Genomic DNA, 21,024 nt, shown 5'->3' with positions numbered 1-21,024 from the left:
CTGCTGTGGCAGGAGTTCCATTTTCTCCCCAAGTGCTCCATGAAAAGGTAATGTTAACAAGCATTCCTAGCTGAAATGGAACCTATAAAACACTGCTGACCTGCAAAAGTTCACCCAGGCTATTAATGCCCAGCACAGGCAAATTCATCTTCCCTAATGTTTTGGGTGGAGAGCGCAGAGCGATGGGCTGGGGCCCCTGCAGAGGAATTTTAGTCAGAATTGTGCCAAAAAGCCTGTGTGGTACCCACAGGTGGTTTTGGGAAGCAGTGGGGCCACCCCAGGATATCTCGGATGCCCCACTGGCTGCCACTCCAGGACAGACCTGATGGCAGCAGTGCAGGGCAGAGAATGAGAAGCAATCCAGAAAACCAGATCCATCCTTAAAAAACCCGGCCCAAACCCTGCCCCAGCGTTTCTCTGCCCTTTGCCTGGGGCTGCCATCGGGAACACGGGGCTGGGAAGGAGCTGCTGAGTTTTGGGCACAGGCCTTGGCCCAGGGGACACTCAGGGGTTCAGGAAGGGACACGGAGCAGCAATGTGGGTGAGAAAAAGGATGAGCTGGTGATGCTGAATTTGATGCATTTCAAGATTTCCCTATGGACCTCCTGGCAGGCAGGTTGATGGTTTGAGATGTGCTTGAGGCTCCTCCCCGCAGCTAAAGTCATTTCCTCATCATCCTCTGGGCCCAGTGCTCTTCATGATTGAAGAAAATAAGCCAAGAATGCTTAGAGAGACCTAAAAATGGGGGAAAATCTGGGGAAAAGATGCTCAGGTGAGGACAGAAAAGGCATCTCCACCCCGTGCTGGCTCTCCGGCGCTTTTATGTAACGGAGCACGTGGCTCTGCACGTTCCATGTGGGGCTGGACACGGGTTCTCTGACTGCCAGGCTGGAGCATCTCCCTCAAATGATGTCAATCTTCACTGCACTAGCATTACAGCATCATAAAAAATTACAGAGCTGCTATTTTGGGTAGCAGCTCTCTCCGAGTCAGTGAATAAATGCAGCTCCATATGACTCACTCCGGGGGATTATTAATAGACACAAAAGCAGAATGCCAAAACCCCAGGAATATGCTCTGTTCCCACACTGAGCTTTCTAGCTTCTCACAGCAACTGCTCTTGAGAACTTTTTGTCTCAGAAATTAATACACAGACATATTAGAAGAATTAAATATATAAATTTTCTGTTGAACTCGCACCTCGAAGGCTTTAGCAGGGGCTGTTCTGCAGGGATGAAGGATGGTTGCTCCAAGGCCAGGCTCCATCTGGGATGGCAGAGCAGTGGGAGAAAGGGAGTCATTTCAAGAGGGAAGAACCACAGGCTTCTGCTTTTGCTGCCATGGGTGTCCACGATGCTGGTGTTGGAGTTGGCTTCTTATGAAGGAGGTTCACAGTCCCACATGTGTTGATGATGAAGATGATGATCCTGAGGATGATGATGGTGACTCTCCCATCTTCAAACTCAAAGTAAGCATTTCCCTGATTGTCATGTGTGCAGCTAAATTGAAAGAAAATATGAAATTTTTATAAAGCAAAGACACAAAGATTTTTGAATACTATCAACTGATCCTGAGGATGATGATGGTGACTCTCCCATCTTCAAACTCAAAGTAAGCATTTCCCTGATTGTCATGTGTGCAGCTAAATTGAAAGAAAATATGAAATTTTTATAAAGCAAAGACACAAAGATTTTTGAATACTATCAACTTTCCCACTTGAAGTACCCTGAGCCTGGGGCTTCTTTCCCTTTGCCACAACAGTACAGTAACAATAACAGGAATTTCACTCAGGCCTTACCCAACTTCTTGATGCCTGATCTCCCCAACAACAATCAAATAAGGTGCCCTTCCAAAGCCATCCCTGCATTTCTTGTCTCCTCTTCCCCAAAATCCTACAGAATTAAACTAAACACAGAGTGATTTCAGCCTGAAAAAGGAGAGTTGCCCAGCAGCAGCAGGACCCAAAGCAGAGTCTTGCACTGTTCGGTTCTCCCAAAAGCATTTTCCATAAAGCCACATTGGCAGAAGTGCCATAAATCTGTGCTTTCTCAGTGAACACCCTAAAAACTGCCTGTACTACACAGTAACCTTGGCTGAGATCAAAGCTTTTGATTTTCCAAAGTGCAAGTGCCATTACTTACCCCCTGGGCTGGGGCTGCCCCTGACAGGTAAAAGCTTCTTTAGCACAGGGATGTTGCTCAGACTCCCCAACACCCCACAAAGGACCTGAATCAGGGCACTGGTTTTATAATCATGGAATCTCAGAATGGTTTGGACTGGAAGGGACCTTAAAAATAATCTTGTTCCATGGGCAACCTGGAACAATGTTACCTCCTGCCACGGGCAGGGACACCTTCTGCTATTCCAGCTTGCTCCAAGCCCTGTCCAGCCTGGCCTTGGCACTTCCAGGGATCCAGGGGCAGCCACAGCTGCTCTGGGCACCCTGTGCCAGGGTCCCAGCACCACGGTGGAACTGGAAACATCCTTTTTGTGCAAAGCCCACGTGACATTCGCTATTTGACACACACATCACCCAGCCCCTCCTATCCTGAAGGTCTGGAGTGTCAGCCAGGATGATCTGGAGTTGAGTCATTGCTAGCTCCAAATGAAAGTGACAGGAAATTACTGTTTTACAGACCTGGTAAAACCGAAATAGCCGAGAACAGAATATTTATCTCCAGGCCCATTCCCATGCGATGACAGCGACGTCTTCGGAGTTCAAACGCGTCGTGCTGGTGCTTCATGGACCCCTTGGCTCCCGTCTCATCATCCAGAGTTCAAACCCTCTTGTGCTCTGGGGCCAGTCTTCAGCCTGGCTGTTCTTACACCAAGAAAGAGGCACACCACAAAAAATCCTGGGATTGTTAAAGCACTGCTGCTCCTGCTGTTTACAAGGGCATGGAGAGGTGAGCCAGCCTGGAGCTGTGTGGCCCATCCGTGGCCACCAAGGGCTTGTGGCAGGGGAGGACACAGAGATCCTGCTGGATCCTGGCAGGGAGACCTAATTCAAAAGAACCAAACCTCTGACTGAATGCAAGGGAAGAAATCGATGTTAACTGGGGGGGTGGAAGGGGCTGGGAGGGGGCACAGGTGAAGTGGAACTCCCAGTAATTAAACAAGAGATACAACACAGCCCAAGGCTGGGCCTGGGGTCAGCAGCAGCTCCCCAGTTCCCCTCCCAGTGATGGGGCAGGCTCCAAGGAGGAAAACCAGCACCACTCAAAGGGCTCTGACAAAGGAGAAAGCACTTCAAGGGAAGAAGGTTGATGGCAAAACCCCTTCACCACAATTTTCTCCAAGATCTCAGAATGATCTCAGATTCCTGATGTGGAGCTCAGGAAATACTGCATCAACCTCCTAAAGAGAACCTTGGGCCACAAATCACTTCCCTGGCACTTTGAGATGAGCCTTGAAATCCCATTTACAGCCAAGCACAGCATACCAGATAGGAGCAAGCTCTCCTTCTCTTTCCAGCCTCCTCTATTCCACACTGCTGAATGTATTTGAGCAGAGCAAAGCACTGGGGAGGCAGAGCCCCAAGGAGAGATGCATTTTCAGCCAGAGTAATCTGCTTGTATTATTACAGACCTTTAGCTGCCACATATATTTAGACTTCTATTAGACTCTGCCAGGATTTTGCAAAGGTGGAAGAATCCCAGCAGGTTCCAAACCTCCTGCCCACCCTAGTGCCTCCCAGCCAGCAGCACCACAGCCTATCCAGGCCTTCACAAATATTACCATCTACAGGTCCAGCAGGGAGGCTGGAACTCATCCAGAAGTCTAAAGCACCTGCTGCTGGTTGGAACACAAGCACAGGTAAGATGGGAATTGCTTCTCCTCTCTCACAAAACATCCACCCAAGTGCAGGTCTCCAGTACCACCAGCAGCAGCAAGGAAAATATCAAATACAGGAATTATTAAAACTAAGAGGCAGCTGAAAGACCACAACGTGTCAAACACAGTGCTTGTGTGGGACATTTACACACAAGATGTTCAGCACCTGGACAAGGAAACATTTCAAAACAACAGACCCAACCCCATCACTCCTGCACTTCTGTGAAAGCTTTCCAAAGTGCTTTGCAGAGAAGGGTTTGTGGGAACAAGCCCCAGGACTCTTTATTAATTAAAGTGCTTTAAATAATTGAAATGCACAGTCTCTCGACTCTCCTAAGCGTAGTCACCTGCTCAAGAGCTGGCATAAATTATGGAAAAATATCATATCCAAGAGGAGAGAGACCTCACCTTGAAGAATTCCTCACAAAAGCCAACGTCTCTGTAGCACTGAGAGATGCCACAGCCCCAGAACAGCGATGTGATGGGAGAGAGGCAGAGAAACTTTGTCTCCAGGGAGGCCAGGATGTTTGGGAGGGGCTGCCTGGCCAATGCAGCTGCTCAAATGAGCCAGGATTTAGGGAAATCAGAACTGGCTGGTGACTTTTGACCATTAATGGGATACAGCTGAATATGCTGGACGCTGACACTGAGGTTTTACAGGGGAAGCTGTTGAAGCTCTGGGGTTGTCTGAATCCTGGAACACAGCAACCCTGGCTCAGACTGAGGCAGCCAGGGGCCTGGGCAGCCTGCAGGGCTGAGAAACAGCTTCTGCCTTTAGGGAACAGGCTGATGTGCAGCCTCACAGCTGCTGCTTGGAAAGCTGCTCCTGCTGGAGCAGCCCTTCAGGACAACTGCCAGGTCTGTCCCCAGTGCTCATCCCCAAAAGCCAAAGGTAAACCCAGTGCAGGGATGGCAGCAGAAGGAGCTGGGGTTTCTGGAGATATCCCAGATACAGTACAGTACTTACGGGGAATGAAATCTGATGTGGACTGTCCAGCCCCACTCAGAGCCAACACTCAGGGAAACCTCTTTAGTCAAGAAATTCAGCAGTAATTTAGAGATTTGAAGAGCTCCCAGGTGATCTCTGAGGGGCTTAGATCCTTTAGAGGGATCTGATTTTCAGAAAGCCCAGTGAAAAATGGCCAATATTTGGGCTGAGTGCTCCACTCAAGTGTCAGCCACATGATAGCAGATGCTGTTAATGCACCCTCAGTCTGGTCCACACCCATCCCACAAATGAAATCAACACAGTGACAGCAAACTAACACTGACAAAGCCTCTCCACTGGGTGCAGTGCAAACCCTGCCCCCATAGGGCATCAAAGCTGGAAGAAATATCAGCACAGGTGACAATCTTCTTTGAAATAATAAATACAAAAGCTGTATTTTTTCCTTTTTTTTAACTCATGACAGCATTTGATAAAAATATTACATCTGCTTTTGAGAAGGTAATATCCTCTCCATTTAATATGGAAAAATAAACTCTACAGGACACACAACACATCCCCCCAGTTGGCACAGAGCTGCTTTAAGAGACCAGATCCACAAGACACATCAAGGCAGAGGAGAGGTTTGGTCTTCCTTGTCCCCATACTCTTAAAACATTGTGTTGTAGGAATGGTAAAAGACAAGAATACATAAAAACAGTAAAATGTTTATTTTCTTAGAAAAAAAGAGATTCAAAATGATTGTGATCACACTCCCATTCGTGCTCAGCAAAGCCAATACTGCAAGCTTAGTCCTTGATTAAGATACCTTCTAAATGAAACTTTTTTTCCTCTTAAAATACAAGTTCCTGCTCCTGTATCACTTCCAGTATTTCAGTGATAACATGCTTTTAATGGATAACAGTTTCTCAGCTTCTTCTCAGCTGAGAAACAAGGCCTGCCATGGCAAAAACATCCCATCTCCAAAGCCTGGAACCACCAGCACTAACAAGCACTCTGGCCCCAACACGGACGGACACACAGCTCAGGGGTGTTTCTTAGATGCTTGGATGTTCACTTATGGAAGCTTGGTATAACACTACCTGTCTGATAGAAAACGGGCCAGAAGCCTCAATAAAATCAACAACGTCTTTTGGATTAACTTTTAAGGATTTGCTGCGTATCTGGACACAGAAAAAAGTGAGAAGTTGCAACAAGTTTTAACTAGCAGCAACAAAAACAGTTCCTTACGAGTTCTTAGCAATATTCCTCATGTGTTCATTAGGAAACACTGTAACTGAATGGAGCATATAATGTGGAAATGGTCTTCTTCTGTTATGGAGTGCTGTTCACCCGAGCAGACGTCCCAAAGGTTGTATCCAGAAGGCTGGGTTGGATCTATTTACACTGGAGGTGCTCCTGGGGCGAGCGCAGAGCTGGCACTATGTGACATCCTCCTCCTCTGAACAGTAGTCACGACCCTGCAGGGACAAAGGCCAGGCAGTTGGTACTTAGAGACAGCACACAGGAATAAATCCAGGCAACACTTACTGAGAGCAGGTCTCTGAACTTGGGGGGGTTAAATTCACAGCTGGGTAGGAACCTCAGACACAGGGAATTTGCAGGAAACCAGGATAGGAGCCACTTCCTTTTCTGTCACTATTAATCTCATAAACATCATCCCCCATATAGTGAATTCAGGAGGGGGGGTGGTCCAACAGACTGATTTACAAACCTGTTTTATGTAAAGATCCACCCTGATGGACGCAGCCCCGAGATTTGTTGTGAAAGGATAATCTCTGAGGCAAAAGCAACAAAGCAGATAATCCTATGAGCAACACAAGGCAGCTGCTGTGAACAAGAATCCCTCATCTGATAACCCCAGCAAATGTTTAACCCCAGAGCAAAAGATGCCATTTGTATTGAAATTATGCTTGTGCTATAGGGGATTCAGCCTAAGCTTCACAAAAGATGGATTTCTTATCAGACCCGTCATGTTACGCCTTTTATCCCGTCCCAAAGGTGTGGAGCAGCATCTCTCTGGGAATTTCCCTTGGGATGGCCTGGAGAAGGCACATCCCATCCCTCCCTACCCAGTTCTTGCAAAGCAGCAAGAAAGGACCTGCTGGGAGCCACTGTCCTTGCCTCCCTAAAACCAGCTGGAGCTGAGCTGTTCAGCACAAGCCACCCAGGGGATCCTGCATCAAACAACTGCCTCGAGTGCAGGACCCAAAATCTCAACCTGTGGGCTACTTCCCATTGTTCTGTGTGCTGGTGTGCCACCTGAGCACCTGGAGAAGGAGAGCCAGAAAGACAAAAAAAAAAGGGGAGAGAAGTTTCATAGGAGTGATCAGTTTATTTGGGACACACAGCTGGGCTGCACATCTGGAATAAAGGCTCCAAAACATCTCTGCAGTCTCAGTGCTGGAGCCCAGACCCAGGAATGTGCAGTGCTCTGACAACTCCCTGTGGCCCAGCACTGAGAGCAGAAGGGTTTTCTAAGTTAAAATAACCCCAAGAGACTCATCAGCCCAAATTCCAATTCAGCAATCACTGACCCAGAAAGAAAGGGGAAAAAAATACATTTTTTTAACTAAAAGCTGTAACTCAGAAGGAACACTGAAATTCTTTGCAGTGAAGCACAGGTCTGTCAGTTTTCTCCAGGCCAGGCACCACAATTGGACAAATCCAGGAGACGGAGCTGGTGGTGACAAAGGCTTTGTCCAAAATGCTTCAGAGCTGTGAAAGGCAGCAGCAGAGACTGAGGGCTGAGCTCAGGGCATTTCCAAAAAATCCCTTTATGTGCTCAAGAGGAACCCCATGGCCCAGCACTCCCCAGTGGTGGCCATCACTGCTATTAAAGCCCCAAGCAGACCCAAATCTGACAGAAAAAAAAGCCATCCTGCACTTTTCTCCTACTCCTCCTGCTGTTCTCCTGCTTCTGGGTTTGCTCCATGGCTGCCAAATGCATCATGGACACCAAGGAACTGCTCCAAACCAATGTGCTGAGCCAGTCACAGCCATGGCACAGACACACCACCTCCCACAAGGCCTGAAAGCCACCAGGAGCTGGGCTGGTCCTCCCAGACCTGTCACTTCCATCTGCACACTGCTGGGGATGGGGACACATCCGTATCCTTCTGGTGACCTGGCCAGCTCAGGTGATGCCCACACTGCAGTGAGTCCCAAAGGTGCCCAACAGAGCTTTGGTATACATGTTACACCCCAAATTTTTGTCAGTAATAACAAGCTCAGCATTGCTCAGGAAGATCAGAGAAGGAATAAAGTGCCCTGTTGTGACAGCCTGCCCCGCTGCACCAGAAATCCAAGACAAGGGTTGTGCCCTTGGTGCTCCTTCGGAGGGCTGCCACTGCCTGGTGGCAGAGGAAAGGCAGCTTCAGCCACAATCCAGTGGAATACTTTAAAATGTCCACTTTTGGCCTGCTGGTTGTTTCAGAGGATGTCTGCCAGATGCTGCAAGAGATGATCCCTTGATCACTGAGAGGCTGCAGTGCCTGAGATGGGGCTGGGAACACCTCATGGGAAATGGTCAGCTAAGAGCTAGCAGAAACCACACTGCTCTAGTGGAGTGTCCCTGCCAGCTGCAGGGGTTGACCAGGTGGCCTTTAAAGGTCCCTTCCAACCCAAACCACTCTCTGATTCTACAATTCCATCTTGGCAGTCAAATTCTCTCCAGGGGAGCAGGCTCCTACATCCAGAGGAGCCAGAGGCACAGAGCAGGTGGCTAACAGGAATGTATGGGCCAGCCATGGACTAAGTTGTGGGTTCAACCTGCATGGGCCACTCACTTAAAAGGTGGACTCAATGATTCTTGTGGGTCCCTTCCAATTCTGTGATTTCTGAGAAGTTTTAATGATTTAAAGTGTAAATGAACTACGTTGAGGAAGATGAGAACTGTAATATGTGCCTCCAAGTCCAGCTAATCCCTGAGGAATCCCATCTCCCACCTCTGCAGCTTCAAAATACAACTGTCAGCTTTTGTAGACATCCACAGAACACCATAAGTGTTTCTAAATGAGTGAGTGGATTTAAGATAAATTAAAAAGCAGCCTGATGTTCTTTTCCTGCTGCCTGCACCCAAACCAGAAGGGCTCATCCCCCATCTCTCCCCTTGCTGCACCTCCAAAGTGCTCCCCTCCAGGGGATGCTCATGATTTCCTTTTAGGGAATAAAAAGAGAAAGAAAGAACTCGCAGGAAAAAGGCCTTTTCCCCATTGTGTGGGTGACAGGCCAATAAACAACCTGGCTCAAGGGCCTCTTGTGCCTGAGCACTGGGCCAGGCAGGGGGGGACAGGAGGATGGGGATGGAGGGGAAGCAGGGGAGGAGAGGAGAGAGAAGAGGCAGAGGAGGGAGAGGTGGGAGGAGAGGAGGAGGAGGCAGGAGAGGCAGAGGATGGAGAGGGCCGGGAGCCGCAGCCTTTCTCCTGTGGGCTGGCAGGGCTGGGGACACATTGGTCCCTTTTCATCAGGGGGATTTTCATCAGGCTGGTTTTGTTTACAGGGCTCCCAGAAAGGACGGGAAGAAAATGCCGGGAGGCGGCACTAAATCACTGCATACTGCGCTGGTTTTTGTCCGTCTCGCGTTTTGTTCGGGAAAAATCAATGGAGTCATTAAGAGCAATCCACTTTGCTAATGAGGCTGGCAGGGGCTGCTCCCAAGGGCACTCCCTGGCTCCATCCCACCCAAGGAGCTGCTCCCTGCTCTCCCTGCTGCCATGCCCCGTCACCACGGAGGGATGCAGGAGCTGCAGCCGGGCATCCTCCCCTGCGGCTGCCTGTTCTCCCAGCAGCTCCCGAGGCCAGGGGAGTGCGCTGGGGGAGAAATCCCTGCACACCCACCCCAGCACAAGCGGTGCTCAAACAGCTGACCCGCAGTGACATCCCCCATGGGGATGGCAACACCGTGTCCCAGGCTCGGGGTTCCCATCAGAGCTCACAGCAACGCATCTCATTTTGTAATCTCATTTTTGCCCATGAGCATGTTTGCGTTGTGATTATTTTTTACAAACCACTGTAGTCACTGTAGACAGTTTATGATAACAGGACCAGTGATGGTTTTCCTCTGGTACAGCTGCCCAGGATTGTTTTACCATGGACCCTTTTGAACCAGAAAGCCAGAAGTGCTTCTCGTGTGGGGTTACAATCCCCAGATATAATCCCAGGAATTGCCTGTCAATTGTTCCATCACCCCTCAGCCTTTTGCCTACAGGGAGGCAGTTGCTTACACATTGTTCTCCAGCAGTAACATGCACTTCAAGGAGAATTCCTCCAGACCATTGTACTGCTCCATGCAGGATTCAGAGACAGCACTTGTTTTCCCAACCATTTTCCAGGACAGCCACCAAAAAGATGTTTTTGCTAGCAAGCACTAAATGGGTAATTTTTTTCACAGCCAGCACTTTGTATGTTATAGCTTTTAATTTCTATCTCTATTGATTTCATGCAAGCCCTGATGGGACAGGGCTCCTTCAAGGCAGCGGATTTGAGCTTGCAGGGCTCTGCCCAGGATCAACTCTGCTCTGAGCCACCCTGTACAGTTCATGGAATCCCAGAAGGGTTTGGGTGAGAAGGGGATCTTAAAGCTCATCCCAGTTCCACCCCCTGCCATGGGCAGGGACACCTTCCACCAGCCCAGGTTGCTCCAAGCCCCATCCAGCCTGGCCTTGGACACTGCCAGGCATCCAGGGGCAGCCACAGCTTCTCTGGGCACCCTGTGCCAGGGTCTCACCCTGACAGGGAAGAATTCCTTCCCAATATCTCATCCAACCACCCTCTGGCAGTGGGAAGCCATTCCCCCTTTTCCAATGGTACTCCAGGCCCCCATCCCAAGTCCCTCTCCAGCAATAGGTCTATGTCCTTCCTGTGCTGCCATTTCTTTTCACAGGGTAATGTGGAATTTGCATGGAGCCCTGTGGAATCAGGGTCCAAAAATTTTTGAGATGTAGAAAGAAGAAAAAAACCAACCAAAGTCTGGAGAAACTTTAGGAGAGACAGGTTAATCCTTCATCGTGTGTTTCACTGCAAATCTTTTTCTGTCCAAATGCAACATCTGACTAAATTAGACCTTGATGTATCAGATTGGAGAGAACCCAGGTCATTAATTTACTTGCCTGAATACCAACACAAATGGCCTGATACCAGGACATGTTTCTATCTTCTTAATCAGAGCTGATAGTTCAAAACCAGATTTATCCCACCACAGTGGGAGTGCAGTGATTGTCCCAATCCCAACTGCAGCCAGTGGAGCCCATTTCTCCTCTGCTGGGCACAGCCCAGCTCAGATTTATCCAGCAGCAGCAGAGCTTCCTTTAGGAGGGAAGCTCTCTGCTTCCTTCTCTGCTCTCCAAAGCCATATTTCTGTGTATTTCTGCCTGCATCTCTCAGGTCAAGCAAATCACTTGTACTCCTGACCCACATCTTCCTAATTTACTCCAGGGAATGCTCTCCTCGAGCTTAATTGCTGCTATTACCTGTTGCTCATCCTCCACTGGAATATATTTCTGTGATTTCAGGCTAATTTTCACTAAATTATGATAATGCTGACAGCAGATGAGCTGCCTCCTTCCCACTGCCTGTCTCTGTTCCATTTCCCCCAAACTCTGGAACACTTGTGCTTTCTGTCTCCCAGAGCAGAGCCTGTGACTCTCCTCCCAACAACCTCAGTGAGTGGGAAGCCCCAGGAGGACTCGCTGCAGCTGCTGCCAGATGTTGGGAACATTTCTGAGCCTGCTCTGCCACCACTCAGGGCCTTGTGCTGCACACAGGCCCTTGGTCTTCCCCTTTGCTCTCCTCTCCATGGTCTGCCACAAGTGTTTGGACAAGGCTCTCAGGCACGTGGTGGGATCCTTGGGGCTGTCCTGTGAGCTGGACTCCATGGTCCCTGTGGGTCTGTGCCAGCTCAGGATATTCTAACTACAGCTACAGTTGTACAGCAACTACAGCTTCCTGTGCTGCTGACTGCTCAGCTCCCTCCAGCTGCTCCCAGTCTCCCATCTAACCTCCAACTCTGGGTTCTCATCCACCTTGGGAGTATTTTTACCTGCAATGCTCATGTTTCTGAAAGGACTGGGTTGACTCCAGCAGAACCAGTATCCCAGCCTATGTTGGAGGCTGACTTCCAGATTCTCAGTCAGTCCTACCCCAGCCCTCATCCCAGTATTTCTTCCTTCCAGCAAACCCTCTGAATGGCACTACCACCACCACAGGCAGTTCTGTACCTGCCAGCTCAGCTCCAGCTCCTGAAGCAGGGACAGACTCACTCAGAGACAGAGCAGATGTCCCCTTCTGAACGACTCACAGAGTTTTGACACTGAATTTTGGTAGACAGAAGCTCCATGCTTCATGACATTCTGGTTTTTACCTTCGGGTGACATTTGCAGGAGGCAGTGGAGCTTCGTAGGAGCAGCCAGGAATGCAGTACTGGAGCAGGACTTCCAGAGAAACTCTCCAGAATGTTTCAGTAAGGCTTTTTTTGATCTCCAGGACTCAAACACTTCCTGTTTGCAGCTGACAAAACACCAGCCCGTGTTCTTTCACACTCTGGCTGCAGGAGCTTTATTGCACAGAATGGCTGTGCAGTCCAAGCCCCCATGTATGCTCCTGCCTAATGCTCTCATGTCTGAGCAGTTTTGGGCACTTGGGTTTGGTGACCCAGCACCCCTGGGGATCTCAGTGGAGCTGAGGCTGTTTTGCTCCTGACTGGAGTTTCTGCAGCACAGCCCACGGGGTCTCCATCACAAATCCAAAGCCATGGTAACCATGGGAACACCACAAGGTTTGGGACCTCACCAGCCACAGGCAACACCCCCAACACGTCCACAGGCTTTGTCAGCTGCCACTGACACAATCCTTCTAAATGTCTGACTGCTGTCCTCCATCTCCCTGGAGAAGGGACTGAAAATGCTATTTAAGGATCAGACAAAACCCCTTATACTTCCCAATCTTTTTTGGCATTTGTGACAACATCTAGCGAAAAAATGAGTTCTGAGCAAAGATGAATTAAAAACCCCCAAACTCCTCTAATGAAGACTATTTCCTCAGGCACAGGAGGTCCCCAGGGAACACAAATCCCACATTCAGCTGCACATTAACTCCTGCCAATCCCATCAGCTGTCAGCAACTTGGTCTCTTTGACAGATAAACTGTGGATTTCCTCTGAACAGACAATCTCCTGATCCCAAAGATAAATTATCCCCAAGATAAATGAGCCCTGGAGATCACCTGGGAACATCTCAAAGTGGATCCAAACAGCTCCAACCACAGGAGACAGGGTCAGCTGCACCTCAGCATGGCAGCTGGGAATGAGGGTTTAGTGCCCTGCCACTGACCTTGGGAACAAAAATTAACCAAAATGCATAATTAGATGCAGGCATTGTCTGGTCTGCAGATAAGATACATCTTTGGAAAATCCATTTTACTGGAGATTCAGTGCTCAACATTATGGAAGGTGATGATGTCCAGGAAAAGCATCTGAATATTCATAGAGTGAATGCATTTACTCAAAGGAGATATAGCTGTATTATGGCTATGCAGAAATTCTACCTTTAAATGCATTAGCTTACATAAAATCTTACCCCTGTGAAACACTGGGTACAGAAATATTCTTCTCAGGAATCTATGAACTCCTCACTTTTACTCTTCCCCTTTATGTCTTCTTTTGTTTTCATAATTTTTGTTTTTTAAGAGGAAAGTAACAAACGTGTTGCTTGGGACAAATATGAGATGCACCCACTGCAGCACTCTGACTCCTAGGACCAGGAGTGCTGGCAAAAAACCCAGAAGTTCAGAGCCACGCAAGTAAAAATTTCCCTTCCATTCTGCAACCCAACATGACAACTTAATAGAACAGAAAATAACAGACTAGACTAGACTAGACTAGAAGTATTTCATTTGGAGGGCACCTACAATCATCAACTGCCTGAGCACTGCAGGGCTGATCAGAAATTACAGCGTCTTGTTAAGGGCATTGTCCAACTATCCTGGACACTGACAGGCCTGGGGCACCCACCAACTCTATGGGAAGCTTGTTCCAGTGTCTGACTTCCCTTTCCATAAAGGAATGCTTCCTCACATCCAGTCTGAAACTGGGAGCACAAATTGGTACTCAGTGTACTGCTGATCAGTAATCAGTACTCAGCACAAATTAGTTCCTCAGTGTACTGCTACTGAGGAAGCAAATATTTAATATAAAGTATTTAAACAAGATGCACAACCCCAAAATAGGCAGTGTAAAGAGTAAATTGGTGTGTGAACATCAGCCCCCCCATCTCCCTTAGCCACTCGAGCTGTGCTCCAGCTCCTTCACTGCTGTCTCACAAAGAAGCCAAGGGTGTCATTTAAAAGCTTTCTGAAACACACAAAAGCTGCTCTCAGGACAGCTGAGATATGCAAAGAATTATTCATCCTCTTCTCCAAAACATCTCCAGCACCATTATTTCACTGGCACAGCCCTGGGGCAGGGTTACCCACACTTACAGCCACACCATCCCTTGGAGCCAGTGGCTATTTCAAGGAGATTCAGCAAGAATTCCTGGGGTATCCCAGGTACTACAGCATTAACACTCCAGCTGTCTCCCAGTGAGATGCAAAATCAAACCAACAATGATATAAAATCCCACTTTGCTCTTCACCTTTACCCAGCATGTATATCCTGAACATCTGAGTTGGCCTGCCATGAATCCCAGACTGATGACATTCCCACAAAACAAAGGATTCTCTCAGTACCTCCTGCAAACTCTACACCCTCCTGGTCTTCTTTGCATTTGAACTATCAAACCAAGGAGCTGGAAGGGAAATCTTGGGCCAGACCCCTCCAAATCATGGAGAACACAGGGAGCTGCAGCAGGCAGGTCCCTGTCCTCCCCATGAAGCTGTGCCCACCCCTGAGGGAGACTGGATGTTCACATGACTGTGTCTTACCTTTTCAATTTTTTCATCAAGCATTCTGAAGAACTCTTGTTGGCTTTCGGAGATGTGCATGCTGGAAGGCAAAGGAACAGTATCAATACCAACAGGATTTCTTCCATTATAAAACATCCCAGGGATGTTGAGGGGCCCAGCTGTCAGCTTCCACCACCATGAAAAATAAATCACTTCATGCTTTCCTCTGCAATGTCAATTTTTAGTCTTTTTCCCCCCTATTTTTTGTTTGCCCAAGAAAAATTACTGCTTTTAGTTCTGTGTACATGTGCAACACTTTGGGTGGTAATTGGGATGGATCCACATACATCCAGAGGAGACTGTTCCCTTTTCCAGGCTGACTGCAGAAGTTGATAGCACAGTACCTCTGCCTCTGAGAGGGAGAGTGAGAGCCCCCTCTCCTTCAGGACAGGAGGTTCTCCAGGACTGCCAACTTCACCAGCACAGAATGAGATACACACAGCATGAGGTTAAAGACTGTCCTCTTGTCCTGCCACTTGTTATGGGGAGAAGAGACTGACAACTGCTACAGCCTCCTGTCAGGAGCTGTGCAGAGCCACAAGGTCCCCCCTGAGCCTCCTTTTCTCCAGGCTGAGCCCCTTCCCAGCACCCTCAGCCACTCCTGGTGCTCCAGCCCCTTCACTTCAACTAATTCTTCAGCACCAAGAGGCTCAGTGATATGATTTTGCATTAGTAAAGAGAGCTGGAAAATACTCTTTTTTCTTTGTCTGTAAAACACTGATGGTCACATGAGGCTACAAGTCCTTCCCCATGGGGAACCTGCAAGCTAAAAACACAGAAAGGATGAGGACACAAGGGTGAGGATGGATGTCAGGTGGCATTTGGGGGATGGTGAGAGCCTCCCTCCTGCAGGAGTAACACCCCTCCAGGAAGGTGAGGCTGGAGCATCCTCTGGACCCGCAGCAGGGAGGAGCACTGGGCTCACAGGCAGCTGGGGAAATGTGCCAGGGACTCCATGTGCACCACAAAAAGATGCAAAAAGGGGAGGATGGGGACCGGAGCCAGCGGTGACAGTGCTGCCAAACGGTCAGAAGGACACACAGCTCTTGGAGATTTGCCCCAGCACAGAAAGCTGGCTGGGCTTGCTGAATTCCCAGCCATCCCCTCTTCCTCAGAGTGATCCTTTCAGCTGGAATGAGTTAATGCTCCCCCTAAGTGCCCCACAACGGGCTGCACTTCCCCACAAAGCTCAGCATTGAGCCCCCCCTGCTATCGGCTGAACGTATACAAAGATCTGCTTATGTGGGACATAAATGAAGCTCAGTTCACATGAGGAGGGCTCAGAAATGGCATTAAAACCTAAAGCTGGTGATTCAGGAGCAGGAACAATTCACTTTTCAGTGGTTGAGGGAGTTCCTGTCCCCAGCTGTCTGCCTGTTCCTCTTCTTTCCACCTCCACCTCAGATGGGGAAGAGATGCTTTTTTTGGGACAGCTGACCCCATCACCTGCATATTCAGGTGCCTTGGAGAGGGATTTTAGAGCAGTGCAGTGCTTTTTGAATAGGCAAGTGCTTGAAAAATACTCTTGCCTTTACAAGTTCCTAATAAAATGAGATAATACTATAGTGATTCACCCCAACCATAATTCGTAAGAGAACTAAGAGAAGGCAGGGGAAGAAAAAAGGAGTAAAAGGAGTATTGTGTAGTCATATCCCTGAAAATGCCCACAGGGTATTTCTACAGATCTAGTCTAGTGGAAGGTGTCCCTGCCCATGGCAGGGAGCTTGGGTTAGCTGATTTTTCATGTGCCAACCCAAACCATTCTGAGAGTTTGTGATTTGGCAGGGTAAAACTGGTCTGAAATAATCACTTTCATTTGATGCTTCAGGCTGCTGTCACTCCCTCAGTTATGACCTTGTCCCAGGGTAGTTGGTGGGTGTGTTTGATCATTCAAGGTGTCAGGGGGGTGAGTTTGGTGATGAACAGACAGAGCAGTGCCTGTGAGGTTGGGGCAGGGTGCAGGAGGAAGCCCTGAAGGTGTGGCAGGTACCAGGACTGGGTGTAAAGAGGAAGGACCAACCCTTCTCCCTCTGCTAAAGACCCCCATAAAGTACTGCTGGCTCTCTACATCCCCTGGTTTTGAAGCCCAGGGCTCTTGATGGAAAAATCTAAATCCTCCTGCAGGGAGAAGAGCCCTCATAATCTTACTTTTCAGCTGACATCAAAATATTGTCAAATAATTGTAAAGTAGCAAATTTATAATTTGGTACTTAGTCCATGTTTTGAAGTAACATCCATTGTACCAGAACAGTACTGTAAGATGCAATTAATGATCAATCTGTTAATTTCTGCTCTTCCAGCTCAGTAGACCTTTCCTACCCAATGCCACCCCACCTTGCAGTCAGAATTAGCATGGTTTTTAGATAATAAACCTTAAAAAAATATTGTACACTGTAACAGCTGTTTGCTGACTTGGCAATTAGCAACTCAAACACATGAGCCCACTTCATAAACAGAAATTCAGTGGTAGGTTGGGCAAACACTGGAGAATCTACCCAACAACCTTATGTTACATTCTGCACCTCTCTGGGAAGTTTCCTTATTTCTGCAGGTCTGTCTATTTATCTCTGTCAATGCAATGTAAAAAACAGGCTTTTTGGTCAGCTCTGAATTTGCAGGGTCTTTTCAAATTACATTTTTATGAAGGAATGGAAGCCCTGGCCTCATGCAATTCCTCTGCTGTGGATGTACCAAAAGATGACCCACCAAAAGAACAGCCCTTTTTTATCCCAAAGTAATTAGCCTCATGTTAGAGCATGTTAAATACATCTCTGACCCTGCTGGGAAGGACTGAGCCACAATAATGAAGCACAGCTTTGCTGAAGGAGTGCTTCTACCTCCACCTCCCTACCACGAATTTCTTTGCAATTACATCCAAAGCACTTGGCTTTTCCCTTTGAAAAGAGGCTGAATTGCACTGTCAGCTGATTAGGAAATAACTACAGTTTCCAGACTTGAAACAGTGCTCAAAGCACTTGATAGGCAGCAAGTTTAAGTTAGTAAGTGCCCTGAGGGCAGGGCACAAGGAACAGCATTTCCACTGGTGCTCAAAACCCAAATCACAAACCTTTATCACTTGTTCTTCACGAACCCAATATGTGGCTCTGTGTAATCAGTTATTCCTCAGCCAATTAGTGATTAAAATGTAACTGAAAAGAAATTACTTACTACTATCAATAACCAGCTCTGCCACAGGAGGCAAATATTTCATGTAACACTGACTGACTCCAGGCAGAGCATGGGCACAGAACTGCCAACCAAGCAAGGAAGAACAACCTTCATTTTAACAACCTGACCATTCCCAGTCCCTGGCACAACAGCTGCTAATCTACACCAGGAGCTAGCAAAAACCTCCCTGGGACTGACCCATTTGTATTTAGAAACATCAGTGGATATAGAGAAGTTTGCTCTGTGTAAGTTGTATAGAGAGCTGAGAAATAGCACAGGGTCTTCTGTTGGGCACAGCAGGATGCATCTCACCTTTTCTCAAGTCCTGCATCTTTGCTGTGCAAAGGAGAGGATGCTTCCCAATCTTGGGACACAGGTGCTCTTACCTCTAGTACTTAACTCAGCATGACCTTAGGGCTGCTGGGTCATTTGTTCTTTGCCTAGGCAGTAATTGTGAACCTCACAGACACTGCTTCTGTTTATTTGTATTATTTAAACAACAGAAATTGAACTTACTTTGCTCTGGGTTGATGTACTAATCCTGGGATCTCTTTATTAGATTTAAGTCTTGTGTTTGAACTGGCACTTTTTTCCTGAAACACACAAAAAGCACACAACAGCATCAGTATTTATTAAGCACACAGAGGTGACAGGCATTTGTCATAAAGGTGTCACACTCGGCTGGGTCCAGCCTCAGCTGAATGAGAAAAGCTCAGCAAAAATGAAATTAAAGATAACACAGGAGATGAAATGACCCCAGGTGGGCAATTTTTAAACACCCTGGGCTCGGTGGCATGTGGAATTGCCTCTGGGTCACTGGATGAAATCCAGGGATCAAACTCCACGCTGGCTGGTAACTCTCCAGCGGCCCATGGAAAATGGGGGGTGCTCATAGAAATCAATAACAACACCAGCCTCCACCTGCACCAGAGCAAGGCAAAGCACTGGGAAGGCAGTCCCAGAGTCACCCAGCACCCCCAGGCTGGCTCACAACAGGGTGGGGAAACATCAGCAGCAAGGAACTGTCTGCAGGAGGAAGTACATGTCAGATGTGCCAGGGAAGAACAGCAACTGCTCAGCCACAAAACTGGGCACAAGGGGCCCAAAGAAGCAAATCAGCTCTGAAGATCCCCAAAATTAGCATGTGGGGCTGCTGGAGAGAGTCCAGAGAAAGCTACAGAGATGTGCCAAGGGCTGGAGCTCCTCTGCTCTGGAGCCAGGCTGGGAGAGCTGGGGGTGTTCACCTGGAGAAGGCTCTGGGGACACCTCAGAGCCCCTTCCAGTGCCTAAAGGGGCTCCAGGAGAGCTGGAGAGGGACTTGGGACAAGGGATGGAGGGAAAAGACAAGGAGAAATGGCTTATTTCTGCCAGAGGGCAGGGTCAGATGGGACACTGGAAGGAATCCTTCCCTGTGAGGGTGGGCAGGCCCTGGCACAGGGTGCCCAGAGAAGCTGTGGCTGCCCCTGGATCCCTGGCAGTGTCCAAGGCCAGGCTGGATGGGGCTTGGAGCAGCCTGGGCTGGTGGAAGGTGTCCCTGCCACAGCAGGGGGTGTGATGGGATGGGCTTTGAGGTTCCTTCCAAGACAAACCAGTCTGTGTTTATAGGCAAGAACACAACCCTGTCCTTTCCAGAGGACTAGAACCATTAAAAACATCTTTAAAAAGGCCTAGGAGGGGAGAGTTGAGAGCCAGCACTGCTTAGTGAGACCTCCTCATCATGTCATGAGCTTCTATAACTCATAATTTAGTGCAAACACGTGTCTATTGTTTCCCAAATCCTTCAGAGGGATACAGTCTCTTCCAGATCTTCCCAGTGCCATGTGTTAGGGAAAGCTGCTGGTGCAGATGGGAGAGGTCTGAGTCAAATCTTACAGCTCACACACTCCACAAATCCCTCTGTATTTCTTAGGCATGTCACACCCATAGCAATTTAAGAAACATAAACCCAAGAATCAGTGTTTTTGTGGGTAATTTTGGTAATTTTATTTAGCCTTATTTAGTCTTTGAATTTCTGAATCACACAAGATTTTGGAAAAGGCTACTAAATCATTGAATTAAAAAAAAAAAAGGAGGCTGTCTAGCTGTTAATATTTTAATGAATAATTCTACAAGGGCTGTAAACATCAACTGCCTCGGCATATTTAACACTGTTTAATGCATATCTTCTAATCCTCCTAACCAGGGAACAGTGCCTTGCATGAAAATAGCAGTGAGAGAGAAACAAGCCCTTCTTCCAGCCTTAACAAGGGTGTCTGTGTTTGCTACACCCCACCAGCCACTGCCTGCTCAGGATCCTGTGATATCACACCACAGCAGCAGAACAAAAACCAAAATCACTTTTCTCAAAGCATCTTCCAGTCTTAACAGTGCTAGGAGGGTGTGACATGTACATTTGTGTGTGATGAACACCTGTACACAGAGACACAACCCATGAGCTCACATCTGACTCACACGGCTGTCAAAGCAAAAAAAAGAGAGGGATGGGTCTCATGGAGAAGACAACAAAGCCATAAATCAGCTAAACCCCAGCCTCCTGAACCTTTACCCTCAGATCCACTCCATGGGATGGGAAGGGGAAGGGAAGACTCTGATCTACAGCTCCTGTGTTGGAAGCTGTGATAAATCAAGGCAGCACAAGCTCAGCTTTCCACATCTCTGCTCGTGGTTTGGTGTCAGTGCAGCTCTATCAAGAGCTGGAGTCAATCCAAATCCCAGCCCAAAGAAACTTCTGGCACTTAGGAACAAATAGACACAAGAAAAGTATATGCTGTCTTCTCACTGTGGGTCCCAGAGCAATATGCAGAATATTAACTGACACGCATGGGAAAAGAGAAATAAAATTCCTGTTTAGTTGACTTCAAGAATCCAGAGTTTACTCTTTCCCTCCTGTTGCTCCTGATAATTACCACACCTCAATTATCTTTTACAATTCTCCTGTTTAAGCAAAGAGTATGTTACCTTCTCCATCTGTTGCTCAGCAGGAACAGACAGAAAAGGAAGAGTTAAGAGAAAAAAATAAAACCCAACCAGGTCTCAAATTGGCTCACTGCTTTGTTTATAACTCTTATTTACAGCAGTGATATTTCACTGCACTGATCGAAATATTGGCTTGGATAAAAATAGATATTCAAAAATAA

General features: G+C 47.9%; 1 protein-coding gene across 2 annotated transcripts in view; it reads right to left on the bottom strand.

The window, feature by feature from the left end:
• Positions 1 to 5,467: 5,467 nt before the first annotated feature.
• C8H1orf21 (chromosome 8 C1orf21 homolog) overlaps positions 5,468 to 21,024 on the bottom strand; it is a 106,100-nt gene continuing 90,543 nt past the window's right edge. For both annotated transcript variants that reach the window (XM_021525127.4, XM_085586596.1), the window contains exons 4-6: positions 18,404 to 18,480; positions 14,699 to 14,759; positions 5,468 to 6,240 (exon numbers count right to left, since the gene is read on the bottom strand). In XM_021525127.4, the coding sequence (XP_021380802.1) occupies positions 6,202 to 6,240; positions 14,699 to 14,759; positions 18,404 to 18,480 (177 nt within the window). In that variant the 3' untranslated portion in view covers positions 5,468 to 6,201. The remainder of the gene's footprint in view (positions 6,241 to 14,698; positions 14,760 to 18,403; positions 18,481 to 21,024) is intronic.

This window comes from Lonchura striata, chromosome 8 (genome assembly GCF_050655825.1).
Source record: "Lonchura striata isolate lonStrDom1 chromosome 8, ASM5065582v1, whole genome shotgun sequence".
NCBI lineage: Eukaryota > Metazoa > Chordata > Aves > Passeriformes > Estrildidae > Lonchura > Lonchura striata.
This window is presented reverse-complemented; position numbering and strand designations above follow the sequence as displayed.